The sequence below is a fragment of the Leucopleurus acutus genome (assembly GCF_964270905.1).
Source record: "Leucopleurus acutus genome assembly, chromosome: 15".
In the NCBI taxonomy this organism is placed as follows: Eukaryota; Metazoa; Chordata; class Mammalia; order Artiodactyla; family Delphinidae; genus Leucopleurus; species Leucopleurus acutus.
In genome coordinates this window covers 31,358,971-31,375,725 of record NC_139157.1, presented here as the reverse complement: position 1 = coordinate 31,375,725, position 16,755 = coordinate 31,358,971, and the positions used below count along the sequence as shown (strand labels likewise).

General features: G+C 39.8%; 1 protein-coding gene and 1 pseudogene across 5 annotated transcripts in view; one reads left to right on the top strand and one right to left on the bottom strand.

Annotated features, from left to right (window-relative positions):
• AKAP7 (A-kinase anchoring protein 7) overlaps positions 1-16,755 on the top strand; it is a 153,590-nt gene that overhangs the window by 46,089 nt on the left and 90,746 nt on the right. For all 4 annotated transcript variants that reach the window (XM_082856007.1, XM_082856008.1, XM_082856006.1 and 1 more), the window contains exon 5: positions 3,498-3,658. In XM_082856007.1, coding sequence (XP_082712133.1) covers positions 3,498-3,658 — 161 coding nt within the window. The remainder of the gene's footprint in view (positions 1-3,497; positions 3,659-16,755) is intronic.
• LOC309972351 (ubiquitin-like domain-containing CTD phosphatase 1) lies at positions 3,675-8,008 on the bottom strand (annotated as a pseudogene). Its single transcript has one exon. The product of its transcript is annotated as a ubiquitin-like domain-containing CTD phosphatase 1 (transcript).

Here is a 16,755-nt window from a genome sequence, read left to right as displayed (position 1 = left end):
TTAGGTCTGGTGGGTTTTTATCTTGCTCCTTCATCTGCTGTGCGTTTTTCTGTCTTTTCATTTTGCTTATCTTACTGTGTTTCGGGTCTCCTTTTTTTTTTTTTTTGCAGGCTGAAGGTTCGTAGTTCCTGTTGTTTTTTGAGTCTGTCCTCAGTGGCTAAGGTTGGTTCAGTGGGTTGTGTAGGCTTCCTGGTGGAGGGTACTAGTGCCTGTGTTCTGGTGTATGAGGCTGGATCTTGTCTTTCTGGTGGGCAGGTCCACGTCTGGTGGTGTGTTTTGGGGTGTCTGTAGACTTATTATGATTTTGGGCAGCCTCTCTGCTAATGGGTGGGGTTGTGTTCCTGTCTTGCTAGTTGTTTGGCATAGGATGTCCAGCACTGTAGCTTGCTGGTCGTTGAGTGAAGCTGGGTGCTGGCGTTGAGATGGAGATCTCTCGGAGATTTTTGCTGTTTGATATTATGTGCAGCTGGGAGGCCTCTTGTGGACCAGTGTCGTGAAGTTGGCTCTCCCACCTCAGAGGCACAGCACTGAGTCCTGGCTGCAGCACCAAGAGCCTTTCATCCACAGGGCTCCTTAATTTGGGATGATTCGTTGTCTATTCAGGTATTCCACAGATGCAGGGTATATCAAGTTGATTGTGGAGCTTTAATCCGCTGCTCCTGAGGCTGCTGGAAGAGATTTCCCTTTCTCTTCTTTGTTCTCACAGCTCCCAGGGGCTCAGCTTTGGATTTGGCCCCACCTGTGCGTGTATGTCGCCGGAGGGCGTCTGTTCTTTGCTCAGACAGGACGGGGTTAAAGGAGCCGCTGATTCGGAGGCTCTGGCTCACCCAGGCCGGGGGGTAGGGAGGGTCACAGAGTGCGGGGCGGGCCTGCAGCGGCAGAGGCCGGCGTGACGCTGCAGCCTGAGGCGCGCCGTGCGCTCTCCCGGGGGAGCCGTCCCCGGATCCCGGGACCCCGGCAGCGGCGGGCTGCACAGGCTCCCCGGAAGGGCGTGTGGCTAGTGACCTGCGCTCGCACACAGGCCTCCTGGCGGCGGCAGCAGCGGCCTTAGCGTCCCATGTCCGTCTCTGGGCTCCGCACTCCTAGCCGCGGCTCGCGCCCGTCTCCGGAGCTCTCCCAAGCAGCGTTCCCAATCCCCCCTCCTCGTGCACCAGGAAACAAAGAGGGACGTAAAAGTCTCTTGCCTCTTCGGCAGGTCCAGACCCCTCCCCAGACTCTCTCCCGGCCAGCCGCGGCGCACCAACGCCCTGCAGGCTGTGTTCACGCCGCCAACCTCAGTCCTCTCCCGGCGCTCCGACAAAAGCCGGAGCCTTAGCTCCCAGTCCCGCCCGCCCCGGCGGGCGAGCAGACAAGCCTCTCGGCTGGTGAGTGCCGGTCGGCCCGATCCTCTGCGCCGGAATCTCTCCGCTTTGCCCTCCGCACCCCTGTTGCTGTGCTCTCCTCCGCGGCTCCCAAGCTCCTCCACTCCGCCTCCCGAAGTCTCCACCCGCGAAGGGGCTCCCAGTGTGCGGACACCCCTCCTCCTTCACAGCTCTCTCCCGCTGGTGCAGGACCCCCCCCTATTCTTTTGTCTCTGTTTAGTTTTTTCTTTTGCCCTAACCAGGTACGTGGGGGGTTCCTTGCCTTTTGGGAGGTCTGAGGTCTTCTGCCAGCGTTCAGTAGGTGCTCCGTAGGAGTTGTTCCACGCGTAGATGTATTTCTGGTGTATCTGTGGAGAGGAAGGTGATCTCCGCGTCTTACTCTTCCGCCATCTTCCCGGAACTCCAGAAACTTTTTTTAATAATGAATTTCTTCAGGTAGTTATCACCCTTTGTGTCCTCACAGTGCAGAAGAAAGAATAGAAATATGTTAGCCCAGATGCTGATTTGCAAAGACGCTGCCCTATTTTAGTTTTAAGTACAACCTTTGGGTCTGAACTCTAGTTTCAGAATTGTTTCCTACGTGCCTGTACTCTATTCATTTTACGATAAAGAAGTCTTTCCATAAACCGTTCTTGAAAAGATGCTCTATTTAAAAGAATTTGAAAGTTAGTGATATTTATCAGTAGGCACTATGACTCCTTTCACTCTGTGACCAGTGACATCTCATTAGGACAAATTTATTGATTTATGATACTGAAGAACTGAAAAACTGGACTGAATTTAGATCGTCTATATTTCTTCAAAGAAAAATGGGGTATAGAATTCACTGTCTCTGAAAAATCCTGACCTTCAGGGTGGCCTACTTTCATATAGAATTACATTTAAAATGAGTATATTGAATTCCCCTCATTTACGGTAGATGAGCCGGAAGTGGCTGATCTGTTTTCACATGCTTTAAGTCAGTGTGTGGTGAAGGACAGTATTATAGCAGAAGTGTGTCTTTTTGGATGAACATAAATACAGGTAGGCAAGATTGGATTTTGGATGTGGATTTGGAGGTACAACGAGAAATGCTGACGTTTCTAAAGCTATTTCGAAGTATTATGTACTGTTTTGACAGAGAAACAAGACTCAGCATGGGAGCTATGGATGAAAATCAGTTAAAACTTTTATACGAATACTAATTTAGAAATATGAAAGATCTAGAAAAATTCCTAAATTTCTTTTCACACATTTGACATAATTACTACTGGCGAACAAATTGCTGATCAAGATAATTTAAATTAATGGTGGTTCACCAGAAGGGTGTTTTAAACCCCTCTCCATAATGTAATGATGTCCTTAGTTCTTTTTTGAGTAATCGCTGCCCTCTAGTGAGATTTTATTTTTTTTCTCATAATAAAGTACCTATACCAAACTCCTCTTACTATGGAAATAATTGATCTTAATTTTCAAAATATTCCAAACTTTATAATGTCTAATTCACTAATATAGTAAACATTTATTTTTAGAAAGAAAAATAATGCATTTGAAACACAGAATAGCCCTTAGAGGCTATTTAGCCCATAGAGGCTAAACAGATACAGCAAACTTATGTAGCTGTAGTTGGTAAATATAAATTGCACTTTGGTTGAACCCAAGTATAATAAATTATCTTATTGTGGAGACTATTATATTTTAAAGAGATAACGTATTTTAAATTTTAGTAGAGTGCCTCACAAATAGTAAATACTATATAAGTATTAGTACTTTTAACAAGAATCTAGAACTTTCACATAATCTAATATAATGTTTTGGAGGTATTAGGTTTTTCTGCAATATACTGTCAGTAATATTCTTTTTTAGTTGTCCATGCAGTATTTCCTTGGTTAAAAACCTTTTGGTGAACTATATCTTCTTTTGTGTCTTTAATATAAAATAAATTATAATTAGGTAAAGATTAATTCACTTCTACAGATTTTGTTAAAAATTAATATTAGTTTTATTTTGATCATATTGATTAGATTTTGAAGGTATTTTGAGCATTAAAGTAATTAGTACAAGTATAAAAATTTATCTTTCTAAAACTGTTTCTCATTTGGTTTTGTATATTTTATTACTTAATATGTTACTGAAAAATATATTATTTCTTACCAGTGGTATTGATGCTCTTTTGGAATTAAAACCATTTGTGGAAGAAATCCTCCAAGGAAAAACTTTGACTTTGCCCTTTGAAGGGGTTGACACTTTTGGAAATCAGGTTGGATTTGTGAAGCTGGCAGAAGGAGATCACATAAACCCACTTTTGGAGATAGCAGGTAAAACAAACAGTGATATACTTACATGAAATCTCATCTGTTGAAGAAGCAATTTTTTTCTCCCAATTCTTATAATAGAGATTTGACATCTTTTAATTTTGGGGAGCCAGTGTAACCTCGCTTTATAAGTGAGCTGCTTCAGCATTTGTTTGTATAGGGAAGTAGCCAAATAAAGGGTGGGAAAAGTTATCTTGATTCTTTGACCTGAGGAATATGTTGATTCTGGAAGATGATGGACTGGATCAGGTATTTGTTAGGACTGTCCTAATCATGAGTGTGAAGGATCCAACGCTTATCATGACATTTGACGTGTAGTTGGCATTTCGTAAGTATTGAGTGAATTAATAAGAATCACCAGTTGCCTATTTGGAGGCTTGTGGGCATTGTCAGCTCCATTCCGGAGAATCAGTAGATGAATCAGCAGCATTTTTCTCTGTGCTACCTTTTTACCTTCCTGTTTAGGTACTGCTCTAGGAGCAGAAAGTCCATTGGTGGTGGTAGAAGGTCTCACATCCATTGGAGAACACATTGCTTTGTGCAGCACAATTGAAAATGTCAGGGAAATAGAAGCAGGAAAGTATAAGACCTGGTTGAGTGCTTTTTAAAGATGATCCAGAGATCATAATTTGGGTGTTAGTAAAACAATTGTTAATGAAACAATTTTTATTTTCATTTCCTCTCATATTGTGCCAGGTCATTTCATGTCATCTCATTTCAGATTCAATAATCCTTGATTCATAACACACTCTCATCATTGCTCCATGCTGGGTTTATTTTTATCTATCTGTTTATCTGTCTTAAAATAATATCATAATCATCTGGGAATCCACCACCCAAAACAAAAGCTAGGACCTTGGTAGTAAACTAACCATGTTGTCGTTTTCATTAATCTATCCTTTGGCCTTCCTTCATTTAAGCTAACCATCATCCTGAAGTCAGGGTTTATTTCCTTGTATTCTTCCCAAGTATATGTATTTTTAATTGGTTTTAATCTTATAAAAAGGATATCATATTGTATGAGCTCTTTTGAGACATACTTTTTAAAAAACTTAATATATTGTCTTTATGCAGTTTTTAGTTGCCCATTCAAAAGTGCACCTCTTTAGGGGTGAGGATCAGATTTCATTTCATTGTTGGTTAAGTTTTTCTTTTGTGGAGCAAAGTATGTATAAACAACAAACAAGCAAGCAATTAAACAATAGTCATGAGTCAAGTAGGATTTAAAATCATTAGTTGGCCAAGGAGAAGGCAACTCTAACAGTTTTGATGGCAAAGCATTTGGGAACCCATGCCTTCAGTTAACAGACTTAATCTGTTCATCCTGAACTGCTCTGGAGAGAATGCTAGATTCAGGTCTTTCCTTTTGTAATATAAATATGTCTGAGCTCAAGAAACATTTCTAATTAGTCATTCATTCATTGTTCTTTTAAATAATTCAATGGGTGCTTGCAACATTGAGAATTCCATCCATTCTTAGCAATATTCTCACAAAGGCAGTTTCCAGTATTGATGAAAGAGCCATTGTGTGGTGAGGAATGTGAAATCTCACCAGCTTTAGCTTGACTCTGAGCTCAAGGATGTTGGTTTGTCATTTTAGAAAAGGCCACTGCCCCTGTAATTCCTTTCTAGATGCCAGAGACTGTTTCTTAAAAATATATATACTTTTCTAAATGTTTAAACAAAACATTACAAGAAACGGAAAATAGAATGGCACTCTGTCTACTCATATTATCACTTACTTTTAATTTTGTGTGTATATTGTTGTTTTGGATTATGTTTTTTATTTTTTAATTTTTTTTAGCTGCGTCCTGCAGCATGCGGGATCTTAGTTCCCCACCAGGGATCGAACCCGTGCCCCCTGCAGTGGAAGCACGGAGTCCTAACCACTGGACCGCCAGGGAATTCCCTGGATTATAGTTTTTATGCAATTTTATAAGAAATCTAAATATTTGAATATGTATATGGAAAATTTCAGTGAAGTTTAGTTGAGCCTCAATTGTGTAGAGTTCAGATAGTCCAGATGTTCAATACATGGAATTTTTGTTAATATTTTACTTCATTAGATTTATTTTTAAAAGAATGCCTCAGGATTAGTATTGCTTTAGTCCAACAGGATCAGTAAATAATGTCATTTGTTTTTGTGTCATATTTTATAAACTTTTTCAAATATATTACAACTTTCAGAAGAATATATTCCATTGACCAGGGTAATACATTTCTTAGATCATTGTTATAAACTATGTATATGTGTATGCTTATACAAGAATATTAAACTCTTATTTGTTCAACATAAAGGAGGCAGAGCTAGTTGACTTAATCGAAAGAAGGAAATTTTTTTTTTTTAAGAAAAGGAATTTATTGTTTACATCACTGAAATAGTCCCCCGTGAGAACAATACGTACCGTATTTATTTGAAAGAATCAGATTCCTTTCAGATAGAAAACTGTATAAAGCAATACTGTCAACACAAAACAGTGGTCATATTACATATCTACAGGCATAAGCATTGCAAATAAATTTTTCTTTTTAATCTTATGGCTAGATATTTTCACTGCAACACAGTGTTTGCACTTAGAGAAGACAGAGCTGGAACAGGACAAAAACTTTTTGTTCATGCTTTTTAGGGCTGAACCAGCGATACGTCCCATTTCAAAATGTACTGCCTTTAACTGCTTTTAGGACAGTGGTTTTAGGCAAGAGTGCTTCTACTTGGCTAGCACAAAGAAACACACTCTTGTTCCTTAGTTTCATTCCTCATTCTCATGTTTTTTGTTTGTCACACTATGACATATCTATCAGAGCAGACATTTTACAGTTTTGCTTAAAGAACACTGACACACATACACACCAAACTGAGACAGCTCAGAATTTAGAGATGTTAAGTAGTGAAGTAATAAGAGAAATTGTGTTTATGACAAAGGAATAAGAAAAACTATCAGTGGTTTTAAGCATACCAAACTAGGTTTCTTACTAAAAACTTTTCTTATTTTGGTTTTAAAAATAGTATTTTCAGATTGGGTTTGGGCTTAGATAAAAACACAGTGAGACAAAAACACAAGACATACTTGTTTCCAAAGTCACAAAATGACATTGTTAAGTATACGTTTTTGTCCACTTTTTGTGTGTGTGTGTGTGGAAAAAAACTCAGTACTCTATGCTGGAGAAAATGTTTTTCAGGAGTTACAGTATATTCCTACAGGGGGAAAAAGGTTTTCTTTTTTTTTTTTTTTGCATATCGCTGTGATCTTCAAAAAACATAAAATTAAATTTACAAAAAACTGGAAGACCAAGTATAAGCAGTCTGGTATTTACTGCAATGTACAGCACTGTCATAATGATCTTTAGCATAAAAGCGAAAAGAAATTCATGGATCTCAAGCATCTTCAGTAACTGCCAGTATAGCTTGTAACTACTGTCCTTGCTTCTTTGAGAGATACCTTTCCCAATATTTGTGATTTAGGTCCAAAAAGTCATCTAACTTTGCTATTTCCTTGAGGTACTGGGTTAATTTTAAAAGTTCTTTGTCTTTATCTCGATTTAGGTGTGCTTTCATAAAAGGTCTTAGCTTTAGTCCATTCTGTGGGTTCATTAGAAAATTTCTTCCTATGTCATCAAACATGATGGGTTTTTTTGCTGTAAAACTCTGAAAACTTTCCCCATATAACACCAAGAGGCTTTACATCTATTAATCCTCTCCTTGGAGTATGCACTGTTATCATAGCAGCACTGTCCAACATGAAGATAATCTTGTAATTTGCATTTGTACTCACTCCCAGCTCTTTCATTTTAGCTTCAATCCACTTCAGATCAGATAACAATGTCATAATCCTCATATGCAGATGTTAGGAATTCATGAAGATATGGCCACATTCATTCTATCCCAGTATCTGCACAAGAGACTATGGTCAAATAATATATAATCAACACCTAGTACCAAAGGTTTTTTCCCTTCCCTGGGAGGATTCAAAATTTCCACTTTGTACTCTTTTACTCTGTGGGAAGTTTTCAGTAGGTTTTCCTCCCTATTTTCTGCTTCAACTACTTCATCTTCAATATCAGAGTCGTTAACAACATCATCATTGTCAGGAGGTGGACCTAAGGCATCTTCCAAGCTCTCCTCATGAGTTCCCATCATCATGATTTTAGTATTTGGTTCCAGTTTGAGAGCTCCAAGCTTAACATAATTTTCTGCAGATTTGCCTTTAACTTTGAGTCCAAGTAACTTCTGACATTTTGGTAACACTCCTGTAAGGGTCTTGAGAAATTGAGATCTAGCGCAGTATCATCTTCTGAAAGTGTGGTCACTGAATATTCCTGTCTGCCCCATTTTACAATGATAGGAAGAGCCATCCTTGAAACATACGATGAGGCAGCTTGCATTCAGAAAAAGATACCTGGAGCGCGGCGGAACCGGCAGCAGCCCAGGAAAAATTTTTAAAGAACATAACTTTAATTATTAAAGTGTTGATAAAGAAGTTAAGTTTAAGTATATGTTATGAAGTGAAACTAACTTGAAAAATAGTTGAAAATTATAGTTCATGAGTAGTCTGATTTACCTAATTTTCATAGAGTTTTTCAGTTTTCAAGTTAAAAGAAACAAATTCTTAAAATATTTCACAGTTGTTACGAAAAAAGGACTGAATTTTAGATACTAATATTTGAACTCATTATTGAAAATTTACAGGGTAAAGAGTAATTTAGAATTAATGTGTAATATTGAAGAAAATTATTATGCATTTTGAACTAATAAAGTCTGAATTGATGAGTTAGTAACTTATTTTTGGTAGATGCCTGTGGGCTGAAGAGACCACGCCCATCTTTTTTTTTTCTTTAATAATTTTTATTGGGATATAGTTGATTTACAATGTTGTGTTAGTTTGAGGTGTACAGCAAAATGAATCTGATATACATATATCCACTCTTTTTTAGGTTCGTTTCCCATATAGGCCATTACAGAGTATTGAGTAGAGTTCCCTGTGCTATACAGTAGGTATTAGTTATCTGTTTTATATATAGTAGTGTGTATGTGTCAATCCTAGTCTTCCAGTTTATCCCTCCCCCACCCCGTAACTGTAAGTTTATTTTCTACATCTGTAACGCTATTTCTGTTTTGTAGATAAGTTCATTTGCAGCCTTTGTAAAGATTAGTTATCTGTTTTATATATAGTAGTGTGTATCTGTCAATCCCAATCTCCCAATTTATCCCTCCCCACCTCTTTCCCACTTGGTAACAATAAGTTTGTTTTCTAAATTTGTGACTCCATTTCTGTTTTGTAAGTAAGTTCATTTGTACCATTTTTTTAGATTCCACATATAAGTGATATCATATGGTATTTGTCTTTCTCTGTCTGACTTCACTCAGTATGACAATCTCTAGGTCCATGCATGTTGCTGTAAATGGAATTATTTCATCCTTTTTTATGACTGAATAATATTCCATTGTATAAATGTAGCACATCTTTTTTTTTTTCTTGCGGTACGTGGGCCTCTCACTGTTGTGGCCTCTCCCGTTGCGGAGCACAGGCTCCGGACGCGCAGGCTCAGCGGCCGTGGCTCATGGGCCCAGCCGCTTCGTGGCATGTGGTATCTTCCTGGACTGGAGCACGAACCCGTGTCCCCTGCATCAGCATGTGGACTCTCAACCACTGTGCCACCAGAGAAGCCCCCACATCTTCTTTATTCATTTCTCTGTCAGTGGACATTTAGGTTGCTTCCGTTTCCTGGCTATTGTACGGAAACACAAAAGACCACGAATAGCCAAAGCAATCTTGAGAAGGAAAAAAGGAGCTGGAGGAATCAGGCTCCCTGACTTCAGACTATGCTACAGAGCTACAGTAATCATGACAGTATGGTACTGGCACAAAAACAGAAATATAGATCAATGGAACAGGATTGAAAGCCCAGAGATAAACCCACACACATATGGTCACCTTATCTTTGATAAAGGAGGCAAGAATATACAATGGAGAAAAGACAGTCTCTTCAATAGTGCTGCTGGGAAAACTGGACAGCTACATATAAAAGAATGAAATTAGAACACTCCCTAACACCATACACAAAAATAAACTCAAAATGGATTAGAGACCTAAATGTAAGACTGGACACTATGAAACTCTTAGAGGAAAACATTGGAAGAACACTCTCTGACATAAATCACAGCAAGATCTTTTTCGATCCACCTCCTAGTGTAATGAAAATAGAAACAAAAAGACCGCGCCCATTTTTGCGCACTGTGTATGTGTAGGTTTATGGTGGTAGCCGCTTGAGGGAGCTGGTATACAGCAGCCAAGACTGTGTCTCAGCTTACTACCTTGACCTTGAGTGATCCTGTTTTTCCAGAATAAAAAGCACCTTCTGCTTTCCAAGCAGTACACAACAGCTCATAGAGCTAAGAAGGTATTGAAAATTAGGCATTTACATGTCATTTCTCCACATTTTACAGTGATGAAATTGCACTGGAAGCTTTTTGCAGAGAAATGAATGTGATTTCATTCATTTTTTTGTGTGAAATGTAATTTTGTTAAGAAGTGTATTAGATTGAGAGATTGCTAAAAATTTAGCCTGCTGGGATTATAATAGTCCTTGCAAATCTTTTTTTTTTAAATGAGAAAAATGTGCTTGTTTAGCATGATAAAAGATTCCAAGTGCATTTATCTCATAAAAGGAAAAATGAAAGGTTTTCAGGGTGTTCATTTGAACATTACTCTTTCTCTTATTATGACCGTCATGTTCCCCAAAAGATGGAGAGAATATGCCCTGTGTTTCTGCTCCTTGTGGGGATTCTGTTCAGTTGCTGGTATCTTCGGGCCTTTTTCTAAGCTGTTCTGCTCTTGCACTTTTAACCACCACAGGCAGATGGGCATCCCAGCAGCCTGCTGACCCTTCCCCTTAATGGCTGGACTAAGCTGTCTTCAGAGACATCAGCACACCTTAGCCACACATCATTTAGAACTAAGCAAAGACAAACTTTTCTCCCCAGCCAGAATGTCTGAATCACAGCCCCGCTCCCTAGAGGGCCCTCTGAGCCTCTTGTTGCACGCCCTGCCTCTGTGCAGGCCCTCAGGCACAAATCCTCATACTTCTTCTCCCCTCTCCCCTCTCTTTTTACCCTTTCCATTGTCCCGTATAGGGACAAATTGTTTTTCCTTCTACCCTCCTAGATTCTCCCCCAGGGACCCTGTAGACTTAGACTGACAACAGATTAACAAGGGAAAAGCAAAGAGTTTAGTAATGTGTCCAGTACACATCACATGGGTGAAACCTCAATGAAGAGTAACTCATGGGGGTGGCTAGAATGTGGGCTCATATAGCATCTTAACAGAAGAATAATAAATTTGTAGAGAAGTGACAAGACAAAGGAAAAGGGTTTTAAGCTTTCAGGGCGGGCAGACTGGGGGGGGCCTCTAATGGAGTAAGGTTTGTGTGTATAGGTCCACCTTGGCCATACAAATTCCCCAGGAGAGGGGACTTTTGGCAGTCCTCATTTTTCACAAGTGTCTGCTTTTGGTCAGACAAGGGAAGCTCTGGGAAAGTTTCTTTTTGCATCTATTGATTCTCTTTGTCTCTAGCTCAAAATATGTCTTATGCCCAAGTGAAACATTTTGGGGTGGCATATTCCCTATATCTTTTATTTTACTTGATTTTCAGTCACACACTTAAATGGATTTACTTTATGCTGGATATTATTCTAATCATCTTACAAATGTTAACCCTTTCAATCTTAACAACTGCGTGAGACAGGGATGATTGTCATCACCCCCGTTTTACAGTTGGGAATCTGAGGCAAAAGAGGCTAAATAATTTGTTAGTAAGTGGTAGAGCCAGGACGCAAATCCAGGCAGTCTGGCTCCATATTCTGTGTTCCTTTTTTTTTTTTTTTTAACATCTTTGTTGGAGTATAATTGCTTTAAAATGGTGTGCTAGTTTCTGCTGTATAAAAAAGTGAATCAGCTATACATATACATATATCCCCATATCTCCACCCTCTTGCGTCTCCCTCCCACCCTCCCTATCCCACCCCTCTAGGTGGTCACAAAGCACCGAGCTGATCTCCCTGTGCTATGAGGCTGCTTCCCACTAGCTATCTATTTTACATTTGGTAGTGTATATATGTCCATGCCACTCTGTCACTTCGTCCCAGCTTACCCTTCTCCCCTTCCCGTGTCCTCAGGTCCATTCTCTATGTCTGTGTCTTTTTTCCTGTCCTGCCCCTAAGTTCTTCAGAACCTTTTGTTTTTTTTTTTAGATTCCATATATATGTGTTAGCATACGGTATTTGTTTTCTCTTTCTGACTTAATTCACTCTGTATGAGAGACTTGAGGTCCATCCACCTCACTACAAATAACTCAGTTTCGTTCCTCCTTATGGCTGAGCAATATTCCATTGTATATATGTGCCACATCTTCTTCATCCATTCATCTGTCAGTGGAAACTTAGGTTGCTTCCATGTCCTGGCTATTGTAAATAGAGCTGCAATGAACATTGTGGTAAAAGACTCTTTGAATTATGGTTTTCTCAGGGTATATGCCCAGTAGTGGGATTGCTGTGTCTTATGGTAGTTCTATTTTTAGTTTCTTGAGCAACCTCCATACTGTTCTCCATAGTAGCTGTATCAATTTACATTCCCACTAACAGCGCAACAGGGTTCCCTTTTCTCCATACCCTCTCCAGCATTTATTGTTTATAAATTTTTTTTTTTTTTTTTTTTTTTTTTGGTGGTACGCAGGCCTCTCACTGTTGTGGCCTCTCCCATTGTGGAGCACAGGCTCCGGACGCGCAGGCTTAGCGGCCATGGCTCACGGGCCCAGCCGCTCCGCAGCATGTGGGATCTTCCCAGACCGGGGCACGAACCCGTGTCCCCTGCATCGGCAGGCGGACTCTCAACCACTGCACCACCGGGGAAGCCCTGATTATAAATTTTTTGATGATGGCCATTCTGACCCGTGTGAGGTGATACCTCATTGTAGTTTTTTTTTAAATTAATTAATTAATTAATTTTTGGCTGCATTGGGTCTTTACTGCTGCACACGGGCTTTTTCTAGTTGCAGTGAGCGGGGACTACTCTTCGCTGCGGTGTGCGGGCTTCTCATTGTGGCGGCTTCTTTTATTGCGGAACACGGGCTCCAGGCGTGGCGCGCGGGCTTCGGTAGTTGTGGCATGCGGGCTCAGTAGCTGTGGCTCACGGGCTCTAGAGCGCAGGCTCAGTAACTGTGGCTCACGGGCTTAGTTGCTCCACGGCATGTGGGATCTTCCTGGACCAGGGCTTGAACCCATGACCCCTGCACTGGCAGGCGGATTCTTAACCACTGCGCCACCAGGAAATTCCTCAATGTAGTTTTGATTTGCATTTCTCTAATGATTAGTGATGTTGTGCATCCTTTCATGTGTTTGTTGGCAGTCTGTAAATCTTCTTTGGAGAAATGTCTATTTAGATCTTCTGCCCATTTTTGGATTGGGTTCTTTGTTTTTTTGATATTGAGCTGCACGAGCTGCCTGTATATTTTGGAGATTAATCCTTTGTCAGCTGCTTCACTTGCAAATATTTTTTCCCATTCTGAGGGTTGTCTTTTTATCTTGTTTATGGTTTCCTTTGCTGTGCAAAAGCTTTGAAGTTTCATTAGGTCCCATTTGTTTATCTTTGTTTTTATTTCCATTTCTCTAGGAGGTGGGTCTAAAAGGATTTTGCTGTGATTTATGTCATAGAGTGTTCTGCCTATGTTTTCCATTACGAGTTTTATAGTGGGCTTCCCTGGTGGTGCAGTGGTTGAGAGTCTGCCTGCTGATGCAGGGGACACAGGTTCGTGCCCCGGTCTGGGAAGATACCACATGCCGCGGAGCAGCTGGGCCCATGAGCCATGGCCGCTGAGCCTGTGCATCCGGAGCCTGTGCTCCACAATGGGAGAGGCCACAACAGTGAGAGGCCTGTGTACCGCAAAAAAACAAAAACAAAAAACAACAACAGAAAAGAGTTTTATAGTGTCTGGCCTTACATTTAGGTCTTTTTAACCCATTTTGAGTTTATTTTTGTGTATGGTGTTAGGGAGTGTTCTAATTTCATTCTTTTATATGTAGCTGTCCAGTTTTCCCAGCAGCACTTATTGAAGAGGCTGTCTTTTCTCCATTGTATATTCTTGCCTCCTTTAAAAACAGTAAGGTGACCGTATGTTTGTTGGTTTATCTCTGGTCTTTCTATCCTGTTGCATTGATCTATATTTCTGTTTTTGTGCCAATACCATACTGTCTTGATTACTGTAGCTTTGTAGTATAGTCTGAAGTCAGGGAGCCTGATTCCTCCAGCTCCGTTTTTCTTTCTCAAGATTGCTTTGTCTATTTGTGGTCCTTTGTGTTTCCATACAAGTTGTGAAATGTTTTTTTCTCGTTCTGTAAAAAATGCCATTGGTAGTTTGATAGGAATTGCATTGAATCTGTAGATTGCTTTGGGTAGTATATTCATTTTCACAGTGTTGATTCTTCCAGTCCAAGAACATGGTATATCTCTCCATCTGTTTGTATCATCTTTAATTTCTTTCATCAGTGTCTTACAGTTTTCTGAATACAGATCTTTTGTCTCCTTAGGTAGGTTTATTCCTAGGTATTTTATTCTTTTTATTGCAGAGGTAAATGGGAGTGTTTCCTTAATTTCTCTTTCAGATTTTTCATCATTAGTGTATAGGAATGCAAGAGATTTCTGTGCATTAATTTTATATCCCGCTACTTTACCAAATTCATTGATTAGCTCTAGTAGTTTTCTGGTAGTATCTTTGGGATTCTCTATGTATAGTATCATGTCATCTGCAAACAGTGACAGTTTTACTTCTTTTCCAATTTGGATTCCTTTTATTTCTTTTTCTTCTCTGATTGCTGTGGCTAAAACTTCCAAAACTATGTTGAATAAGAGTGGTGAGAGGGGGCAGCCTTGGCTTGTTCCTGATCTTAGTGGAAGTGGTTTCAGTTTTTCACCATTGAGAACGATGTTGGCTGTGGGTTTGTCATATATGGCCTTTATTATGTTGAGGTAAGTTCCCTCTATGCCTACTTTCTGGAAAGTTTTTATCATAAATAGGTGTTGAATTTTGTCGAAAGCTTTTTCTGCATCTATTGAGTTTATCATATGGTTTTTCTCCTTCAATTTGTTAATATGGTTTATCACATTTATTGATTTGCATATACTGAAGAATCCTTGCATTCCTGGGATAAACCCCACTTGATCATGGTGTATGATCCTTTTAATGAGCTGTGGATTCTGTTTGCTAGTATTTTGTTGAGGATTTTTGCATCTATGTTCATCAGTGATATTGGTCTGTAGTTTTCTTTTTTTGAGGCATCTTTGTCCATCTTTGGTATCAGGGTGATGGTGGCCTTGTAGAGTGAGTTTGGGAGTGTTCATCCCTCTGCTGTGTTTTGGAAGAGTTTGAGAAGGATAGGTGTTAGCTCTTCTCTAAATGTTTGATAGAATTCGCCTGTGAAGCCTGGGTCCTGGGCTTTTGTTTGTTGGAAGAGTTTTAATCACAGTTTCAACTTCAGTGCTTGTGATTGGCCTGTTTATATTTTCTATTTCTTCCTGGTTCAGTCTTGGGAGGTTGTGCTTTACTAAGGATTTGTCCATTTCTTCCAGGTTGTCCATTTTATTGGCATAGAGTTGCTTGTTGTAATCTCTCATGATCCTTTGTATTTCTGCAGTGTCAGTTGTTACTTCTCTTTTTTCATTTCTAATTCTTCTCCCTTTTTTTCTTGATGAGTCTGGCTAAAGGTTTATCAATTTTGTTTATCTTCTCAAAGAGCCAGCTTTTAGTTTTATTGATCTTTGCTATTGTTTCCTTCATTTCTTTTTTTAATTTAACTTATTTATTTTTGGCTGTATGGGGTCTTCGTTGCTGTGTGCAGGATTTCTCTAGTTGCGGTGAGTGGGGTCCACTCCTTGTTGTGGTGCATGGGCTTCTCATGGCAATGGCTTCTCTTGTTGTGGAGCACCGGCTCTAGGCACGTGGGCTCCAGTAGTTGTGGCTCCGGGCTCAGTAGTTGTTGCTCACAGGCTCGGTAATTATGGCGCATGGGCTTAGTTGCTCTGTGGCATGTGGGATCTTCCTGGACCAGGGCTCGAACCCGTGTCCCCTGCATTGGCATGTGGATTCTTAACCACTGCACCACCAGGGAAGTCCCTCCTTCATTTCTTTTTTATTTATTTCTGATCTGATCTGTATGATTTCTTTCCTTCTGCTAACTTTGGAGGTTTTTTGTTCTTCTTTCTCTAATTGCTTTAGGTGTAAGGTTAGGTTGTTTATTTGAGATGTTACTTGTTTCTTGAGGTAGGATTATATTGCTGTACAGTTCCTTCTTAGAACTGCTTTTGCTGTATCCCATAGGTTTTGGGTCGTCGTGTTTTCATTGTCGTTTGTTTCTAGGTATTTTTTGAATTCCTCTTTGATTTCTTCAGTGATCTGTTGGTTGTTTAGTACTGTAGTTTTTAGCCTCCATGTGTTTGTATTTTTTGCAGATTTTTTCCTGTAATTGATGTCTAGTCTCATAGCCTTGTGGTCAGAAAAGGTACTTGATATGATTTCAGTTTTCTTAAATTAACCAAGGCTTGATTTGTCACTCAAGATATTATCTGTCCTGGAGAAGGTTCCATGAGCACTTGAGAAGAAAGTATATTCTGTTGCTTTTGGATGGAATGTCCTATAAATATCAGTTAAGTCCATCTTGTTTAATATGTCATTTAAAGCTTGTGTTTCCATATTTATTTTCATTGTGGATGATCTGTCCATTGGTGAAAGTGGGGTCTTAAAGTCCCCTACTATGATTGTGTTACTGTCCATTTCCCCCTTTATGGCTGTTAGCAGTTGCCTTAAGTATTGAGGTGCTCCTATGTTGGGTGCATAAATATTTACAATTGTTATATCTTTTTCTTGGATTGATCCCTTGATCATTATGTAGTGTCCTTCTTTGTCTCTTGTGATGGTGTTTATTTTAAAGTCTGTTTTGTCACTCCAGCTTTCTTTAGATTTCCATTGGCATGGAATATCTTTTTCCATACCCTCACTTTCAGTCTGTATGTGGCCCTAGGTTTGACGTCGGCCTCCTGTAGACAGCATATATA